Source organism: Macaca thibetana, chromosome 15 (genome assembly GCF_024542745.1).
Source record: "Macaca thibetana thibetana isolate TM-01 chromosome 15, ASM2454274v1, whole genome shotgun sequence".
NCBI classification, from domain to species: domain Eukaryota; kingdom Metazoa; phylum Chordata; class Mammalia; order Primates; family Cercopithecidae; genus Macaca; species Macaca thibetana.
Window position 1 is genome coordinate 62,094,333 of NC_065592.1, and position 21,290 is coordinate 62,115,622.

Consider the following 21,290-nt stretch of genomic DNA (forward strand, 5'->3'; position numbering starts at 1 on the left):
CACCCAGACTAGAGTGCAGTAGTGTGATCTCAGCTCACTGCAACCTCCACCTCCTGGATTCAAGCGATTCGTCTGTCTCAGCCTCCTGAGTAGCTGGGATTACAGGCACCCGCCACCACGCCTGGCTAATTTTTGTATTTTTAGTAGAGACAGGGTTTTACCATGTTGGCCAGGCTGGTCTTGGACTCCTGACCTCAGGTGATCTGCCCACTTCCACCTCCCAAAGTGCTGGGGTTACAGGCGTGAGCCACTGCCCGGCCATCCTGTGTGTTTTGAGCATATTGCTAGAACTTGATACAAATGGCTGTTTTAGCATTTGTCAGCCACCCAGTATAGTTACTTGTTTACACATCTATGCCCAGAAGTGGACTGTGTGCTTCTTAAGGGCTGTGACAAAGAGGAATATGCCTCTGAATATGCCCAGTACTTTGTGGAACACCAGATCCGTAATCGGTCTCAGTGAATATTCGTTAAATGAATGATTAACACAAGGCAGGCTAGGATAAGTTGCAGCTGAATGTCTAGTTCATAACAGCTGTCAGCTTTCACTCTTGTCCGTATACATTCAAATTATCTAAAGGCAGAGGGAAAAATACATGCAGAAACTGCAGATAAGCAAGGGAATATAAGAGGGCAAAAATGAATCTGAACCATGGGGACACAAAAAGGATCACATTTCTGCTTATTCACATGTCTTCTTATGCCAACTCTAAATTTACCCAAAATGTGTAAAGCTGAAAGATGATTAACCTGTCACATATTGGCTTAATTTGGCTTTATCCAAGTACTAGATCCTTGTTTGCCAAAGGGACCTCGTCACTGAGTAAACAATTTTCATCCCTCTGCAGCACTTGGGAAGCTGTGCTTTTGAAGATGAGTGTGCTGGGATTAGAAGGAGAACTGGGAATGGGAACGAAGAGAGGTGGGTGAGGAAATCCTGACTTAATTAAAAGCATAGGCCTCTACCAATTAAAAAGAAGTAAAGAATACTTATTAAATCATATTTTAATGAGTGTAAAAATTAGTACAATATATAGATAACCACAGATCACAGAAAGATGTAAAATTGAGCAGAATTAATCAGGAAAAATAACCTGATAGAAGCAAATCTGATAGAAGCAAATCTGGGCACACATTTTAAAGTCAGAGTTTTGGACTCGGGAGAATATATTTCCATTAGATTATCCATAAAACTAAATCTTGCAATTCAAATAATAGAGCTCTGATGTTAAAATAAATTTATAGAGGCAAAATATCAATACAGTGTTCTTGAAGCTAGGGACTAGGTGATATTCAGCTTAACCCCTAATGTCTAACACAAGGCTCGATACAGAGTTTAATGTTCAATGGATGTTTACTGTTCAGCTGAGTTTTTGGTGAGCACTTTTAATTTTAAAATGTTTCAGAGTATACATACATAATATTGATAGCAAAAACTTCTAAACAGAGACACAGTCTAGGCAACAGGATTTGGCCACTGTGGTGTTTTAGTTATATCTTGACTTTGCTGCTGTTGTATTTTAGGCAACTTAGTTCTCTCTGCCTCAGGTTAGTCGCTTCCACAAAAAAGAATTTCGACTAGATAATTTCGAAGACACCTCTAGCTACAAAAATGTCTATGATTCTAAATTAGTCTATTTCATTTAAGCACATTTACAAATCAATTTTCTAATTTGTAAAATGGAACGTGAGCATTTGTTCTATATAACTCATAGAGTTATTTTTTTCAATAGAAGTGCTAATATATGAAAAAACGTAGTGCAGTGCAATTAATAAATGAAATCCAAGTAGAGGCAGTCCTACAGCTTCAGTCCTAAGAATTGTTTTGTTACAAAGCAACTCTTGAACCAGAGAATCTCTGCTGGGACTTTCTTTCTTTACTAATACAATTTTCTGCTTCCAGAACCTATGGCAGATCCTAAAGTGACTTCTGAATAATAAAAGAAATGCTAAATTATAATCTGTACTTTTTTATTAATGGGTTTACTCTTTAATACATGGAAAAGCAATAAATACTTGTAAGCAAAAGTCTTCCAAATGATGAGATAAAAGTCAGCTTTATTTGATGGTTTTCAGTTTCTGTATTGACTTAATTCCTAGCCAAGTGTTAAGGAATGATGTTTTTTTTTTTTCTTCCTGTGATGTTTGTATTATAATGGGCTATATCAATAATCTTCATGACATACTTTGTTTTGTATCAAAACAGAAACTCTGTTATTGTGCTTCCCTACTGTATAACTTAGAGTGTTTTTTTAAAAATGCTTTCCTACATATTAAGTCCTTTATCGATAATAAATGAGAGTCAGTTACTATTATCTTAGTATAGCTTTTGTTGTAACTACATCAATCAGCCCATGCATTCTCTAGTTAAATAGGTATTTATTTCAAAAACATGGTATTCTAAAATTTTTTCTTTAAAATCTTGTCCAGAGTAGATTGTAGTATAAGTGCCCTATTTAAAATAACTTTCTAAAAGAACCTGTCCCTCCCAGGCCATTATAATTTGTCATCATTATCTGTAAATAGTACAGCTCTACTTGTATTAAAATGGGAAATAATAATGGTGATTAGAGACAAATATAGCAGTCTTCTCTTCCTATCTTCCAGTCAAGTTCAACAGAAATATTTACGTTTGGGGGCTGGCCAAATTCTGTGTACTGTTGGCATTTTAAAACTGAAAAATATCATCCAGATATTATACATACGGGAAGCACTACCATCTTCTAATTTATCAATTAAATGATCATGTTAAGGAGCCATTTGCAAAACGACTTACTAAATGTTTATTTTTAATAGTACATGTAACAGGACATGATTTTTTGTGATTCTTGTGAGCCCTCTCTGGCTCTCAATGCTTGCAAAGTAGAAGCAAACACTTTGAGAGTTTATAAAGCTTAACTGTGCTTTTCAATGTGTAAGCATTTTCAGCCTGTTACCTTTTTGTTTCCAGCAAGAAGAGTTCTTTTTCCTTCCACATCATTCAATATTGTTTAATAGAGAAATAATATTTAAATTGCATTAACATGCTTAGCAATGTGAAAAGTTAATAGATTAATGTCTCAAGCAGTGTTAGAATTACCAAAAATGCCGCAGGAATATATTAAAATGGATCCTGGCCACAGACAATATCAAGATTGCTGAGGCGCACCACAGGCATCTTTTTTAAAGCCTGTTTTGTAATAAGCAGAGAAAGTGAAGGTGCTAAATCATGGTTTACTACCCCATTTGCCTCACAGCCTCTCTGTCTCTGGTGCTGGGCCTCAGAAATCAATTTCACACACGGCTGCTATCAGCATTCTTTGAGCTATTAAGACGAAAGCACTTTCTCTTCTTTTTATTAAAACCAAGCTCCCTTTTATCACATAGCTCCTGCTCTGTGTTTTCCTGCCTTTACACTCCACTTTGTCAGTGGTGAGGTCTAACTCGTCTCCTGCCTGCCTTCCTTTCAGTTCTAAACTTCTTGAAAGGCTAACCCATGTTCACTGCACCCACTTCCCCAATATCCCCGAATTCTCTAGTGTTTTGTAATCTGGCTTCTGCCCACCGCTTGGTTGACGTGGCTCCTCTGAAATTCACCAGCATCCTGTAATTCACCACATCCTATGACCTTCCCTCACATCTTGCTGTGGAATATGCTCCCCTGGCTTCCTTGGCAGCGAGTTCTCCCCTGTTTAGTCCTCTGCCTTTTCTTACTCATCTGGACTAGCAAATGCTGTCATCCCCAAGGTTCTTTCCTCAGGCCCCTGTTCTCTCTGTGCTCCAATTGATCTTACCCACTTTCCTCACTTGAACTGTCTTCTCCTTGCAGGTGATTTACAAATCTACATCTCTTCCAGTCTCCAGGATTCTAGTTCCACTTACCTGAATGCCATGTTGATACTTTAAACTCAGCACATCCAAAACCAAGCCTAGTATTTGCAGCCCCAGACTTTAAGCAGTCCTTCCCCCAGCACATTGATGAACGTACAGACGCTGCTATACAACAATTCCCCTTTCTCCAACCTCCTCTGTCTTCCTCCTCATCCCCTTCACCTACCCCTCTCCTTCCCTCCAATCAATTGCCTGTGCCACCTATTCTGCTTCTGCTGTGTAGCTTCCTTCTGTTCCCTCTCTCTTCTAGAGCCCCCATAGCCCCCATTCAGACTCTTCTTCCTGCGGTCTTCTACGTGATACACAAGTGGGACCCCAGTCTGCTTCCAGCTCTGGCCAGGCCAGTTCCTCTGTGGCATGGGTCTCAGTGTGCCAGGACACATGCAATAAAACACTTGAACGTAAGGTAGGAATGATGGTTTGGGATTGGTCCTTGAGTAGACTCCAGACAGCTGGAGCCAGTGAAGGCTTTTGAGCACGAGATGACTGAGGTTTTACAGTTTTCAAAGTAGTTACACATACTTATTTGATCCTCATAATACTCCTATGAGGCACTGAAGGTTTATGGACATTTTAGGGAAAAAGGGGAACTGATGGTTGCTGTTAAAGGATAGGAGAGAAAGCCAGGTTACCATCATTTCCTCAACAGATGAGAGGAATTTAGGATCTCTTTATGTCTAATTAAGTGGGATATAGATGGGTAAGCCGGTCATTCGGATAAGAATTAAATTTAGCAGTCTGAGGAGAGCAGTGGGAAATATGACCAAATACCTAATCTCACACAATGGCCATCTAGAAAAAGAAAAATAAAGAAAATAAAAGATGAGATGACTAGTCTGTGTGGAAGACTGAATGCTCTCAGCGTATCTGTTTTATTTTGTCCCTTCAAATCGGGATCAGGAAGGTTTTAATTTCTTCTATCTTTTACGAAATGATTTAACATATTCATGGTTCCTACTTTTGAATGAAAAGTGTATACATTGAAGTGGCTGGTGGATTATACTTCAGATTACACGACATCCTGGTAACTGGAGGATTTCTGAATCTCTGTGCATGCTATGTAACAGGATCAGATGATCATCTTCACATTAGGCACCAGAATCCTTCCTCTCACACGCTTACTTACAATCTACAAAGTGCATTCACATCAACTACAGGAGTTCCTGGAATCAGTATATCATCCCTGTTTTAGGGACAGGGGACTGCTAAGTTTTTGATTTTCACAGGGAGGATGGGAGTTTATAAAGCGTCTTCAAATGTAAGAGATATATCCCCTAACAGTTAAGAGGTTTTTGGAACCTTTTAAATATTCAGTTAGATCAGTGATGGTCAACTCTGTCTATACATTCAAATTACCTGGGAAAATTGCCAATGTCTGGGCCTCTCCCCAGACCAACCATATCAGAATCTCTCCTGGGGGTGGAGGCTGCCAGGCACCCAGATATTTTGTTTGGAATTCCCGAGGTGATCTTTATGCAGAAGAGGGTTGAGAACCCTAAATTAGACAAGCATTTATGGGTGAATTCACTGGATGACTTTCTTGAACCAACTTTTATCTTTACTCTGTCTTAGACTTACTGGCTTCAATGGGCTCCAGACCCCACAAATTCAAAAGCAATCTTAGTTTTTCCTCTCAGTCCCTTTCTTTGAGATTGCATGGAAGACTGTAGTCACGAGGCAAAACTGTCAGCTGCCGTGAATCCAGGGAAAGACAAGAGGTTGGTTTCTGGAACGAGGTAGGGAAATGTCAGCCTTGCAGGGAGAGAGTAATAATTGCTGATGTTTATTGGGCACCTGCTACCTGTGTGGGGTACTGTGCTGAGTAGGTTGCATGACTTGTTTTATTAAACTTCACAATGATCCTTTGAGGTACATGCCATTGTTGGTCCCTGTTTTACAGGCAAGGAAACTGGGGCACAGAAAATGACAGAAAGGTTACACTGGTGGAACCAGGGTTGAAATCCAGGCAGTCCATCTCTTAACCACTATTCCTGTGGTTATCAAACATTGGTGTGTATCAGACTTACCTAGAAAGCTAATAAAATACCCAGAGGTCTATACTTATTGAAGTAGGAGGGGCCAGAGACTTCATAATTTTAACAAGCGTCCAACTGATTTGGCTACTGACCAAACGTGGGAAGCTACTGAATTACGGTATACTTGCTTCCAGATAAGGAAATAGGCACCCCTAGATTAAGAAGAAAGGAGGTCCTGGGCAGAGGGTTTTGACCTTGGTAAGGAACAGAACAGATCTAGGGTGAGACCAACATACAGACTCTCTCCAGGGCCTCATATTGGGGAGATCAGTAAATAAAGGCAGGAATATTCCACATCAGAGGACAGGGAATGAGAGGGTTCCATAATCATATTTCTGCATCTGAATCTTAAGCCTAGCTTTGCTCCCATTGGTTAGATATTGGAAAGACTCTGATACAGCATTGTGTCAAACCTAAGACACTATAGATTGAAGTGACATTCTTATTTTATATACCATTATGAACCCTTTAAAAAATCCCACTCACTAAACTATGGCTGCTATAATTATGAAATTCATTCAAGTTGCTACAATCAGAAAAAAAGTGTGTATCTTAGGATCGATGAAATACGGTACAAGCTGTGAACTGCAATGAACTTGGTTCTGAAGCTGTGGAAATCACTCAGCACACTGGGGAGGCTCCTGCTAACCAAGGCCAAAAACATAGTTCAAACAACATGGAAAATAATCTGTACTGCATATTTCAATATTTGTTTGCTATAAGCACTGAATATGCATACTTGAAAAGTTGAGAAGTTAGTATCACCTTTTAGGTTTTGGTACTCAGTTTTCTTACCGGTAAAATGGGTTGTGGTCAGGCTTATATGACATAACATACATAAACAAATAGCACAGTACTTGGCACCTAGGAGGAGACTGAAATTAACTTCTTTTTCCCTTTTGCTAAGTCTAAAGACATTTTCATGCTGTTTGCAGTCAATTTCAGGGAAGGAGGAAGGAAAGCAAAAGTGGTAATTGGCCAAAATTAGAATGAAAGTCAGAAGGACCATGTGATTTAAAACATAAATACCTATTTGATGCTGTTCCAAAGCAAATCTACTTTATGAGGTGAGGCGAGGCTATAATCAATTTTGTACTAATGCTGTGTAAAGAGCTACATGCACAGTGGAGACTATTTGTTTATAATTAGGAAAAGAAATTCTATACACCAGATTCCAATGCCTGATTAAAAATCTGATGCCTTAGCAATCTGATTACTAAAGAAACAATATAAAGAATTGATGTGACATTTAATTCACTTTAATATAACTTAGGAGTTTTTTTTTCAAATTATGGTTTTTAGTATAAAATGATAAACTGAGGAATTTCAGATATGGCCTGATTATTTTCTGAAGACCACAGTTAATATTTAATCAGGGCAGATACATTTAGACCCTTAACGCTACATCTTTTACCGCAGGGCAGATACATTTAGACCCTTAATGCTACATCTTTTACCAGCGTTTTTAGCTGTTTTCAAAGGGAACTTCACATGTGGAGCCCATATTAGACAACGTGAAAAGCTACAAGAATTAGGGCAAAGAGATCTGCTAGCATCCCATGGAAAGATTCGTAACTGTGGCATGAATCTAAGGAGTGGAGTAGGACACTGTTTGGTGAGAAAACAGATAAAGATCACACATGGGAAACTACTACAGTCTCAGATAATGATAGTCACTCAAAGGTATAAAAATGACTGCCGGTTATGGGCTCTGTGTTACACAAGGGAGGTAAAGCTTTCAAAAGCACAGGATTTCCACTCCCACTCCGCTTTTTTTTTTTTTTTTTTTTTTTTTTTTGAGACAAGGTCTCAATTTGTCACCCAGGCTGGAGTGTAGTCGCACCATCTTGGCTCACTGCAGCCTCCATCTCTCCAGCTCAAGCAATCCTCCCACTTCAGCCTCCTGAGTAGCTGGGACTACAGGCATGCACTACCATGCCTGGCTAATTTTTGCATTTTTTGTAGAGATGGGGTTTTGCCATGTTGCCCAGGCTGGTCTTGAACTCCTGGGCTCAAGTGATCCTCCTGCCTTGGCCTCCCAAAGTGCTGAGACTACAGGTATGAGATACCATGCTGGCCAGGCCAGGATTGCCCTTTTGAAATAGCCTCTATTTATTTTCAAAAGTTTGCTTAGAGTGAATAAAGGGTTAAGTCACAACAGTTTGGCAGTCTCTTCAGAAAACTTGGGCCTCAATTCACACCTTGCTGAGTGACAGAAAGTTCTTAACTTTTGAGGATACAGATACATTTGTTGCTCCTGAACTTCGATAATTTGGGAAAAATAATCCCTAACTATAGATCAAAAATTTTAACTGGGGGGCCTTGAATAAATTTACTAACTCTTTCACACTTTCATTCAGCAAACCTTTGTTGAGCACCGACTCAGTTCCAGGCCCTGGTTCTATGCTACACAGTGGGATCTAAAGAACCCTAGCACCCAGCTGGCACTTTATAAGAGCCTCTGAGGCCTCAAGAGGTACAGCAAAGAGAGCTCACACGAGGTTTTTGCTACCAGTAACTATGTAGCCTTGCAGCTGGATGTTTAGGCCTCTTTGTCATCACTACTGCTGCTGCTGTTGCTACTGCCTTCGTGGCTTCTCACCAGGAGAGGTGTAATAATCTTACAACTTTTGGCCTCTCCTCTCCAGGCCTTTCCACTCTATGTGGCCATCACAGCTGTCTTTCTAAAACAAAAACTTGGGTCAGAGCTTCTGGGGGTGGCCTGCAACACCCTGCATGATCTGGCTGTGCTCCAGCTATAGGGATTCACTCACTGTTCCTTGAACTTCCCTTCCCTTTCCTTCTTCTGGGCCTTTGCCGGTGCAGGTCTCTCTGCTGGGAATACCCCCTCTTCCCTCTCTTATCTGCCTGATGAACTTCCATTGAGTTATTCTCTGCTAGGACGGTGCCTGGGACACGTCAGGCAGAAAAATGCCAGCATCCTTCCCATTCTTTGTTTTCTTCTTTGTGCTACTACAGAACCTCATATCCTCTGCTCAGCCTCAGTGTATTATTTTTTTTTAAAACTTTGTTCGGTGCCTGTGAGCTTCCTGGGGAGTAAGACTCTGTCTTGTTCATCTTTGTGTTTCAAGGAAAGTGACTGGCAGAGAGCAGGCCAATCCACGACAAAGCATGTGTTGACACATATAATAAAGACAATAAGGACATTGGTTAGCTTTCCATAAAGCTAAACGTGTTTAGTTATTTTTTTCTTCTGAAATCATGCACCTGGGACTTTTGGCTTTTTCAAATGACCTTTAATTTCTTGTACTGGTAAAAGAAAATGGGAGAGTTGAGACATGAATGAACTCTGCCTCGGTTCAAATCTGTACCCTTCCCCTACTGACTGAGAGATCTTAAGCATGTTACATAACCTCTCTGTGCCTCAGTTTCCTTGTCAAGATGGAAAATTGTCATGACTCCGTCCATAGAGTTCTTTTGGGAATTAGATAATTTAATGCGGTGTCTATAAAGTGCTCCTTACATTGAAGCAAGTACTCTCTTTAGGATTGACTAATGTTATTTCATTGATGAAACTATGGTGATAGAAATTTATTTTATTAGCATCCTTAGTTAACAATACAAAAAATTAGAAATTTTATCTCTATTTTCCATAACTCCTACCTACCTGCCAACCAGCTTTATTTTTCTTCTGAAATTTTAATAGTCTATGAAATTCAAAAGTCTGAGAATCACTGCTGTAAATCATCTAGAACTCTCAATTGGGCAAAACCCACTGATCGAGTTTCTTAAAATCAAGATCCTGGAGTTTGCAGCCAAAACAGTCCTGCTTAATAAGAGTCCCAGCACCAGCAAACTGAAGTTAGCCAACCCTTTGTGGGAAAACCTACTGTCATTAGCCTTCTCTAGGCAGCTGACTGGCCTTTTATTTGCCTGAAAGAGGGCTGGTTGAAAGGTTTTACTACTTCAGCATAGCTCCAGATTGAAAAGACAGGTGTTTATGTATCAAATAAACACAGAGACAAAGTAATACACTCATTAAGCTTAGGTTTCAGTATTCCTAAAAAAGAGGATTTCAGGAAAAAAAGGCAAAAGTCAAAGAAATGACCTTAATATAAATCTGTAGAGATTTAGAGTTTTTCTAACACATTCTTTCTCGAATCCCTATAAATAATGAATTAATGTGTCTATTTCTTTAGGCAGAAACCCCCTTACATCAGCAATAGTTAAATATACAGTTTAAAGAAAATAATATCATGACAGCAACACAAAACCGATGGAAAGTACTAGCCAACTAATTCCTGTCTTCCTCACCCCTGTCCCAAATCCTTACTGATATTCTATGTAGAGGGACTCATCTTTAGGACCATGTCTGTTTTGTTCAACACAGCATAGCAAATACCTAGCACAGTGCCTGATACATAGCAGGCTCTCAATGAAGATGCTATTTTGCATTGAGGGAGGAAAGAAAGCTAGCACTTCTTGGAGACCTGCTACATGCAAGATCCCATATGAAGTTATTTTCACACACACATCACCAAATTATCCACATTTTTCATTAATAGGGAAACAAGACAAATGAGTCTTATTGGTATGACACAACTCTAGGGAAGATTTTAGTTTACACAACTTTACAGATTTTAGTTCTCTGTTCTTGTCAGGTCACCTTGATATTTATAAGCCAACAACGATCTTTGAGTTTTAACTCAAGATTGTTTTGCAGCAGCTTCATTCGATCCTCAGTTTCTTCTGCACGTGACATTTCAACATTTGAATCCCTCTCTACCAAAGCCAGCATGATGGCTGTTATTGAAAGGTCCTTAAGGGGCCACACAGTATAATACAGGAGAATGAACTCAACAGAAGGAGAACAGACTCAAAGCAAACAGCACAAGATTCTGGTATCCAGATCCTATGTACTAGGTGCTCCTGATAAATATGACTCGAATCTCTTTACAGACATTTATATTTTAAATTAAATTATCTGCAAAATGAAAGGGCTGGAATAGGCAACTAATTAATTTATTCAAACAACAAACTTACATTGAACACTTTTTCTATATCAAACTCTTTGTCTGGTGCTAGAGATACAAAGATATTCAGGACAAAATAAAACAAAACCCCTGCCTTCAAAGAGATCCCAGTCAACTGAGGTCACATTCTGCATGCATTGAAGATTCCCTTTAATTCTGAAATGCTATGAATCTATGGGCTGGGAATTTAAATGCCAATTAACTTCATAACAGTAATTTCAAAGCATGTTTGTTATCTCAGACCAGCTACAAGCCCCAAATAAGAATTAAAAGTGTGTGGTGTATTAGGGAAATTAAATTAGATTTCAGTGACAAATGGTTATAACAACTAGAATAAAAGAACCAGCTAGTTCTGAAAACGTTCCCTTCAAATCTCACTTAAGAACACCTGAACAGTAGGAGTTCTTACTGTTTCCATTACTCTTTTTCATTCCTGGTTCTATTGATGAAGTACAATATTCTAACAATACTCTTACAGACTTCAGATGGTGGCTGAGATGACAGCCAGCAAAGGAGGCTGAGAAATCAGACACCCTACCATACCTTACTATGGGAACAAAGTGAGGTATATTTATTTTATTAGACAGTTTGAATTTATTATAGGTTGCTCACAATTTCCTGTCTCATTTCTTTAGTGCTCTTGGAATTTATGTCAGGATGTCTTAGGTTATCACACTCTTTTCATCCCAACATTTATGCCAACAAACTGAATTGACTTAGAGAAAGTCCCTGGACAAAAATTGAAGGGGAAAATACCCAAAGCTTTAGCTGGAGAATGGCAGAAGCTTTGGAAAAAAATCTGAAAAAGCAATGAAGATGAAAATGGAAACTCCGTGAAAATTAATGTAGTGTAGAATTGGCAAACATACCACTTATTTCTTTAAACAAATAGAAGAAAGAACCCGCTTATGAGGTGCACCCAAATAATTCACAGGTGGTGAAACTATTAGAGTCCGGCAATTTCTTGCCTCAGAAGTGGAATAAATCTCCTGTATTATAAATGGCATATGCTCATGCACGTGATTTTTCTCCTATTCCCTTTCTTTCAACTATCCTCCTTTTGATACACAAGGCCATTTTGGTCTTACTGTAATTAATTTATTTTAATAAGAACTTTAGGTATAATTCTAATGAGGATGGGAGATCCAACCTTGTATAGTAATTGCACTGACAGAAATGTAATTCCAAATGGAATATATTTGTTTTTTGCATGGATTTTGCTTGTTGCAAAGAAAGCACAATGTAGTAGAAACTATCTACAGATTGTAATCTGGCAGCAGATTCCCCAGTGATAGTGGGGAATCTCCATTTATTATTCATTCACCCACATTTATTGAGATCAAATTACCAGGCAGATGAAAACTCTCTAGATATTGGTCACACATAATGATAATCCTCTCAAAGATAACAATTTATCTTGAGAATAGTTTTTCCCTAAAGAATATTAACTAAAAAAATTGTTCCAATGTGTTCTGTTGCACAAACTCAGATTATGAACTCTACAAAAAGTAAAAATAATTTTTCATGTTCAGAGTCAAATAGTGACTGATAATTTGAAAATAACACATTCATAATCTATGGAAAGCCATGATTTACATTTACACAGGGATAAAAGGGTTAAACAAACAGCATCTAAGCAAGTGCAGAGAGTTATTTACAAGATGAATCAGCTTGTGGGGAAATTGAAAATAATAATGTCCATCATAAAACTTGCCTACAGAAGAGCTGTGTTTTGAAAAATTAAAAAACAAACAACTCTTGACAACAAAATGTCCAACACACTACCAAGTTCCTCACTGTAGAGATTGTGTCTTAATCTCTCATGGAACCTTTGTCTGTCTCCATGGAAGCCTGGCTCTACCCACTGGCAGACAGTTGGTGACAGAGAAATGATTTTCACATGAATGAGAGTAATCACCTGAATTGTTACAGTACTTGGGAGTTTCCAGGACACCTCGACATCTAACAGTGCCTTTGCCTGTCGCAGCATCCTGGAGAGCTGGGTGCAATGGGCAGTAGAGCATGGATGAGCAGATAGAAGCTGAAGGGAATTGTGTGACTGGGCCACGGTCATGGAGCTGGAATCAGTGCTGCTGCCCAGATGGTTCCATTCCAAAACCACTGTGTTTTTGTTTGTTTGTTTGTTTTGGAGATGGAGTTTTGTTCTTGTCACCAGGCTGGAGTACAATGACTTGATCTCAGCTCACTGCAACCTCCACCTCCTGGGTTAAAGCAAATCCATCTTAGCCTCCCAAGTAGCCAGGATTACAGGTGCCTGCCACCACCCCCAGCTAATTTTTGTATTTTTAGTAGAGACGGGGTTTCACCATGTTGGCCAGGCTGGTCTCGAACTCCTGACCTCAAGTGATCCACCCTCCTCGGCCTCCCAGAGTGCTGGGATTACAGATATGAGCCACTGCACCCAGCCTAAAATCACTGTTCTTTCACGGCACTCAAACACCTCCAAGAAAAATGTGTTAAAGATTGTTTAAAACTAGGGATATTCAAGAAGTGTGGTTTGCTTTGTATACCGCTGTACAAAACATTTGTTTTCTTTGCCTTTGGGAGTCTGTTCCCCTCTCTGTGAATTGTTCACTCTGATTTTCCGACATTCTGCCCTTGGAGCAGTTTCAGTGTTGCACCCTGGTTTCAGCTTCTCAGAGTCTTTTTCTGTTATATTTGCCTTCCCCTTGGATCTGTGTGCTTCTGTGTCCTTGGCCTCACTGTTTGATCCCACTCTGTCCCAGGAGATTCTAACTGTTTCACCACAGCCTTGCCTCTTTGGTTTTCTTTCCTCATTTTCTACCACTCTCTCATCCACTTCCAGATTCTGTGTTTTAAAAGTGGACCCATTTTCCTATATTCCCTGTAGTACTGACACATACCCCCAACTACTTATCACAGTTTAGGTATGCAGTCAATTGCAAACCACAAAGATCAAACCACCATTAGGATGATGTGGCATCTTGTTAGTTCTCTTTTCCCATATAATAAATGGAAAATGGTATTAGTACTTACTTATGAGTAAGTACTGGCACGCATAGCATCCAAATTTGAAGCATATGTTATTTTTTAAAAGTTTTCAGTATAACAAACAATACCTTTCCCCAAATTTCAGGGTTTTCACAAAACAAAGTTTATTTCTTGCTCATGGTTAAATGAATGTTCACAGTGTAAGTCTGTGAGAGTGACACTGAGGGGCCGTGCTCCATGTAGTCATTCAGGGACCTAGACTTCCATTTGGTGGCTTTGCCATTCCTTAGAGTCATGAAGTTTCTTCTAGTGGATTCTCTGCATCCAGCAGGCAGGTAAAGAGAGTGTTTGATGCTTGGAGGATCACATAGAGCTGAGGGATCAGGCCTACAAGTGTGGTATAGTACTTCTAGCTATTTTTCACTAATGAGAATTACACAGCACCATCCAATCACAGGGAAGGCTGGCAAATACAGTTTATCATTGTACCCAGTGGTAAGAAGAAATAGGTTTTAGTGAATCCACAGCATTGTCTCTGCTAACATGAGAATTTATTATAAGTACTTTCAAGTTTTATAAAACTGTGACTAATGTAAATATCATTTTCTTCCTGAGGACAAGTTTTGAAAAAGGAAAAATACTTGAGAACTAAACGGATAAAAAATATATGAAACATCCAAAATGATTCATTCTAATTAACAAGAGCAAAAGGGGTTGTTATTTAATTGTTGTTCAGTGTGTGGCTATGTATATTTAAGAGACAGAGAAAGGAATACAGAATATATTCCTCTTTTGCAATTATTAGGGTTGTTGACTTGGTCTTACTAAAACCAGAAATAGTGAAATGCCTCACATGTAAAATGAATGCTTACATTTTTCCTTCCTACTTGTACTTTTCCTTGTTTTCACCTTTTCTTGCCAAGTCATTCTTATTTTTCCACTTATTTATTCATTCACCCACATTTATTGAGATCAAATTACCAGGCATTCTGAAAGAGGCAGGAACAAGTCACTCCTTCTGCTGCCCCCCACAGCTTTGTGGGACAGACAGAAGTATAAGATAAGTAGGAGATGGGCAGTGGCACAGATAAATGTAAAGTAGCCCAAGAACTATAAAAATTACATATACAATACTTGAGAGATTACAATGAATCATTTATGCCTTCTGACAAGCAATTACTAAGTGCTGACTATACACATAGCTATATATGGGTAGAATTTGGGATGAGACTCTCTGAACACAGAAATTACGGTATTTCTCCTAATAAAGGTTACAATTACTTCATGAGATAGTGTATATTTCTGTAATCAAAACAAAGAATGCCTGTGAATACAGCAAAACATTTCAATGGATTTATAAATACTGAGTTTCTTGGGAAAGACAATAAACAAAAAGCCCAAGGTCACTGTTGGCTGTAGATTACGGCCATTGGGTATCTTCTTGACGGGGCCAGAAAACTTTTAACTAACTGCCCTCCACGCTGGGTCCTCCAGTTAACAGAGTCCCTGAGAGGCGAAACAGAACAGTTAAGCTTTATTCAATGTAGGTTTTAATCTTGAAGTTCGGGAATTGGGGAGATTTAGTCATTTATTTTTGAGCTCATGGAAAGAAGGGGTTGATAGCAACAGCTTACCCCAGTTAGCAGGCAGGCTCCCCACACAGCTGTGCTGGCCTATTTCAATTAGGATCCTTTAGGACTTACATCACCTCTGGTATGCCAGTCCTAAGCTGCTCATGAGCCAGTACTGCCAATCAAGCCAAAATTCAACCACATGGTATGGTTTTTATGATGTAGACAGAAAATGACATGCACTTGTCTCATTCTGGTGAAAACACAAAGTTTGAAGCCAGCTCTCTAAAAGAAGAAAATTAGTAACAATGACAAGACTCTAAAACTTGATTGAGACACATTTTCCTGTGACTATCTCAACACACTTAACCAGTAGGTTATTCATGGTGATTCAAGGAATGCCCTCACTCAAGAAAAGGCTCCAGTCCTTATGCTACGAAGAGGTCATTTCTGGGTCACTCTACTCATGAGACCACAGAAACAGTAGAATACGCTTACTGAGAGGAGGGCACAATTAAACGTATATAGCCGTACCTGAGAGTGTGTCATTCCTGCAAACTGAAAGATACATGCATTAAAAGCAGAGCTGCCACTTGACCAAAGAAACAGAACTACATATACGAATTTAGGAATCACTGAAAATATGAAGAATTAAAGAACCCTTTGATAGTGTCTGTAAGTCATTTTTTCTTTTCGTTTAGTTCACATATCTACACGGCACTCTACTAGGTCCTTCGGGAAAAGCAGAAATTCATAGGACACTGTATTTTTCCTGGAAGAATTTAAAATTATTTTCTGAGTAAGCCATAATAAAGGGGAGAACCAAAACACCCAGACCATGTCTCATGCTAATATAATCCCCAAACAAAATACAGCCCAAATAAACTAAGTTTAAAAAAAATGAGTAACTTGTATAGGGTTAACCACACTTAACTGATAAAAATGGCAAACCCTAACTGTAATTTTGTTAGTAGGATATAAGAATAAACTTTGTGCACCTCCTAAGTTTGAGTAATAGCCTACTGCATGGTGTGCTAGAAGACTGCTCTCCAAATTATACATACATAATAGTAAAGGGCACCAACATGTATTAAAATATACAAATGTACAAACACATACATGCATTTATTTATTCATTTTCTTTGTCTCTCAAAATACTTCAATATCCATATACATTTTCAAGGAAAAATGTTCCTGGTATAACAAGATTCTTCTGCAGTTCACTAGTGACCACTATTGGACACTCTTCCCTCAACTTAAATGAAGCAACATAAATGGTGTATGTGAAAATAATAATGGGGACCAGAAAGTGGTCCTGAACACACTGAAACACTAAAAACAGGAGCCTGAGAAAACAAAAATGTAGCTGGCCATATCTAGATAAGAAACTTCACAAAAACTTGAAGAAAGTGATTTTTAAATTTTAAATGCTTCATAGTGCCCTTTAGATCTATGTGAAAAGTCTTCAAGCTTGATTTAAGGACAAGCTAGGCTTGAGAATAAGAAATCTGTGTGGAGTGAACAATTATAGAAAGGTGCTTGTGCATGCACATGAACACACACAGACATACAAGCTGCTGGAACAGGCTGTGTTCTCCTGTAAATAAGGGACTTAACATTCATTCCACAAGCTAATGGTGCTTCTCCCCATCCAAGATAGATCCACTTAGATAATAGTGGGAGAGAGTGCCAGAGGGACTGAAGGGAATGGGCTATTGTGTTTGACTAGTTGCCATGTATAAATTAGTGCAGAGAAGAAAAAGAAATTCAACAGAAAAACGCATGTACTTTATTATAATTCCTAGTGTTACTCTTGCAACTCTCACAATAGCAGGCGAAAGAGCTTAAAACTACTTAAAAGAAACAAAAGGCAAATGCAAATTTGATTAAACGCCTTTCTGACAAGAAGTGATTTGACTTCAAGTGTAGATGGACACATATGTCAATGGCCGGTCATGGTTTTTGCCACATTCTTTTTGAGCTAAACAAATTGGGACAAAGGACAGAGAATAAAAACGAGAGAGCAGGATGGGAGGATTGGGAAAATGGCATTATGTAGTTTAATTTCACCTGAATATCAAATGAAATCTCTTGATCAGTATGACTTGTCCTATTGTGTCCAGAATATAAGAGAAATCTATGATATATGTTCTTTGCATGAAAATATGGGTGGTAACCTAAAATAGATTCAAGACACAGGAAGCCCATTCTCTCAGAAGTAAGTTCCAAGAGGAAAGGATTTTGACAGAATGGAGGCTGAACAACCTTCAATATTTATATACACTGAAGAACCTAGTCATGATACAGATGATTCAGTTGTCAATGAAATGAAGGATATTTTGATAAGGTAGAAACTGGACTTGCCACTAAATGGACAGGATTTTTTCCAATTAAGTTACAGAGACCTTTAGAAATTGCCCAAAGTAAGTCCAAAAATAGACAGAATCTTTGCAATGTGTAAATGAAAAAAAAAAAAAAAAAAACCAAAAAAACCCAAAAAACTATAGGAAAAACAAACCCCTCAATTCAATTTCTCTATCAAGCTTGAAGGTTGAGTTGATGATGCTACAGTTGTAGTTCTAAATCAAGTACAGAACAGGCTAAAGGTCAGTCTCTTAAGCCAATAATTAAATTTAATGTTAAAGGGGGCCGTTAATGAGCAAGTCTAACAAGCGCTCATGATATTGTACATATCTTTAATGATCAAGATGATGCAAAAAGCCTAAATATCTCCAACAAAGGGTACAGGCTAACCTGCACCACTGTTTTCACTGTTGCTAAATATTTACAACCACCATACAAAGCAAACATGCCCTATTCCCTCCATTATTTGACCTTTGGGTTCAAATGCAAGCTTATTTCATTACCTGAAAAACGGGTTCAAAAATGTCTTATTTGCATGATTGTTGTAAGGATTCATTGTAATGATCTTCAAACAACTAGCCATATTCATACAGAAAATACATGACAGCAATTACTAATGCTGTTATTGCTTTGCAAAGGGATATATGTAAACACCAGTCAGTTCTTTCTTTTGTAGCATAACTCTCAGATTTCCATTTCATTTAAATGCAGGGGTAAAACAAACCTAGGTTTGTTTTAATTTTATCTTTATAATACAATAATTGTAATTTAAACATGATACGTTTTAAGTCCTTCTGAAATAAGCATACATACCTTTTCATTCCACATAAGTCAAATTATATGCTCAAATATATATATGAATATTCAAGATATCAGAGTGGGATATAATGCATTTACCAAATGGATAGCAAAACAATCTATTCCTGAATGGGAAAGTTTTATTAAAGTATAATGAGATCATGCTTCCATATGAAAATATCAAAAAAAGTAATGTGTACTGGTAATTTGCTTTATGATGCAATATAATGGGAAAATAACACACACTTAAAAAAATCACAAAGAAGGAAAGATGAGACAAACTAATGGTGTATACAAGTAACACATCCCATATGGAAAAAATGAGACACCTTTCATAAATCGCTTGCTCCACAAGTCATAAAGCATACCCAAACATTCTGTTCTTTATATTTTTCAGAACAGCTAAAACCTACAGTTCATTCATGCTTAAAATGTAGTTTGCCTTTAAATTTCTATGAAAAATGTATTAAAAATATATTTCTATATTTATAGCACCTGCAATGCAGCATTATAATTTCTTAGCTACAAAGATGCAAATCATTAAGAAGTGGGAACGTATAAAATATCTAATCTGTCTGATTACTCTATTTGATGAATCTCCTGGACTTTTTCAATTTGTACCAAATGGCTTGCTTCCCTACTTCAAAATTATAGGGCAGATCAGATGTGTCAGAATCTAATCAGAACAAAACATTCCTTCCCCATCAAGGAATCAATGCAACCTATTCATTTGCTACATTTTTACCTTGTTCTCTTCTTGCCTTGTTACCTTCTGAGGAAGTTCTGGCATGTTATAAATGTGACAGGAAAAACTACAATCACATTTGTTTGGATCAGTGTGTGCAAATTTTGGAATCAAACCTTTAGATGAGGTTTACTAAGCTGCCTGCCCAGAACACTCTGGTTTAAAAAAATGTGCATTGCTATTAATATTTTGAGTGTAGATTTATTTTGGACAGTAAATGTTCATTTTCTGCCCATAAAACCAAGTATGAGTCACAACGGAACATTTACTTTGAGTCAAAAATGCAATGTGTACTGATGTTCAAGAGCAGAGCATCTTATCACTATGACTGTGGCAATCAGCCGTACTAAAAGTCATCATTCTTTTTTCTTCTTTAAAAGTAAATTAGAGATCAAAGACCATAATCCTCAATTCATAAATCCTAGCATTAACTTCTATCCATAAATGACTTGCAGTAATTATGAACTATAATCTGGGTTGGCTGCAAAGAGCCTCTCATTCCCCTGTTTACCTGGCTCCTTAGTACATGTGCATAGCGGAAAATAATTCATTAAAGGCAGTATGGGCAAGCCCGGCAAAGCCTATCCTTCAAAAAGTTCGGAACACCACAGTGAGTGAGTTTGATTTCAGGATGTCTGTTATCCAAATTCCGAGCATACACACCACCATGTATACAGTCCTCAGCTCCCACACTCCATGCAGTATGTCCCAAAGTTCATGTCTCAGTATCAGTATTACGATATAGCAGTAACTAATTCCAGAAAGTCCTGCAGACTTCATCTTGCTTGGGAAGTTGGGGTTCAAAGTTCTGGAAGGAGTTTTCTCTCTTTGTAATCGTGTACATTATTTCACCTGGAGCTTTCAGATAAAGACACACACACACACACACACACACACACACACACACACACACACACACAGCACCCAGACTCAATGGCAATAGCAATGTATTGAAATGAAAAGGCATTTACCAGGAGCAGGAAAGCCAGAAAGAGGAGCAGTGTGCCAGGAGTTGCCCGACGGCAGCATTCCATGCTTGGATCCTTGCCGGAATCCGAATCGGACACTGAATAAGCTGCTAAGTGCTCCTCTGCCTGCTGTCACATCCAGTACTGGTGCTAACACTCCAGTCCTGCCTATCAGCTTCCATCAGCCCCGCTCACATTTCCTGACCGAGGGGTGGGTGGGTGGATGGGTGGGGGGGGTAAGCTGAATGGAATCTCTCTCGGAGCAGGCAGCCAGCCAATCAGGCTCCTGCTAATCAGACATGCTGAATAACAAAGCCAGGAGGACAGAGAAAGTGTAACAGTGCGAGCAAAAAAGGGGGAAAAGGACGAAAAAGAAAGGCGAGCGAGCAGCAGAGCGAGAAGGGAAATGCAAAAGATGCAGAATTGCAAAAGATGAAGTCAAGCACTGTGCTTCCCATGGACCTGGTTAGTTCTTTGTGAGATGCGTTTCTATTTGCCATTTGCCTGTGCTGATGTCTGTTGCTTTGTAAAGTACAGTAGCTCCCTGTGACTGTGTATTGTTCCATTCAGGAGAGAAACTTAATCCCTGTCAATATATAACATATGCCATAAAGGGAAAGAACCATAGACAAAAACCGACTTAATGTGCCCTGTAAATGTGTTCTGTACAACTGTTTTATTTCGCCTCCATAAAGTTCCTCTTTACTTTCTCTCTTGACTTGGAAAATAAACACTCTATACATTTTCTGAAGGTGCCTCACTAAGCCTAAACGGTGGCATAAGTTATTTTGTGTTATTAAGGACTTAATTTGGAAGAAAAACAAAAAAACAAAAAACAAAAAAACCCACAAAGCAAGTTGCTTCTTCGTAAAGTGACAATTTAAGGCATTTAAGATTTGCTAATTGTAAAGGCACAATTAGAAATTTAGATCCCCCAGTTTAAAAAGAAGCCCTCAACAAAGACTCCAGGA

The 21,290-nt window shown here is 38.5% G+C and overlaps 1 protein-coding gene across 1 annotated transcript in view; it reads right to left on the reverse strand.

Moving 5' to 3' along the window:
• ADAMTSL1 (ADAMTS like 1) overlaps window positions 1-20,859 on the reverse strand; it is a 419,209-nt gene extending 398,350 nt beyond the window's left edge. The window contains exon 1 of the mRNA XM_050761325.1: window positions 20,323-20,859. Within this exon, the coding sequence (XP_050617282.1) occupies window positions 20,323-20,385 (63 nt within the window). The 5' untranslated portion in view covers window positions 20,386-20,859. The remainder of the gene's footprint in view (window positions 1-20,322) is intronic.
• Between the last annotated feature and the right edge of the window lie 431 nt (window positions 20,860-21,290).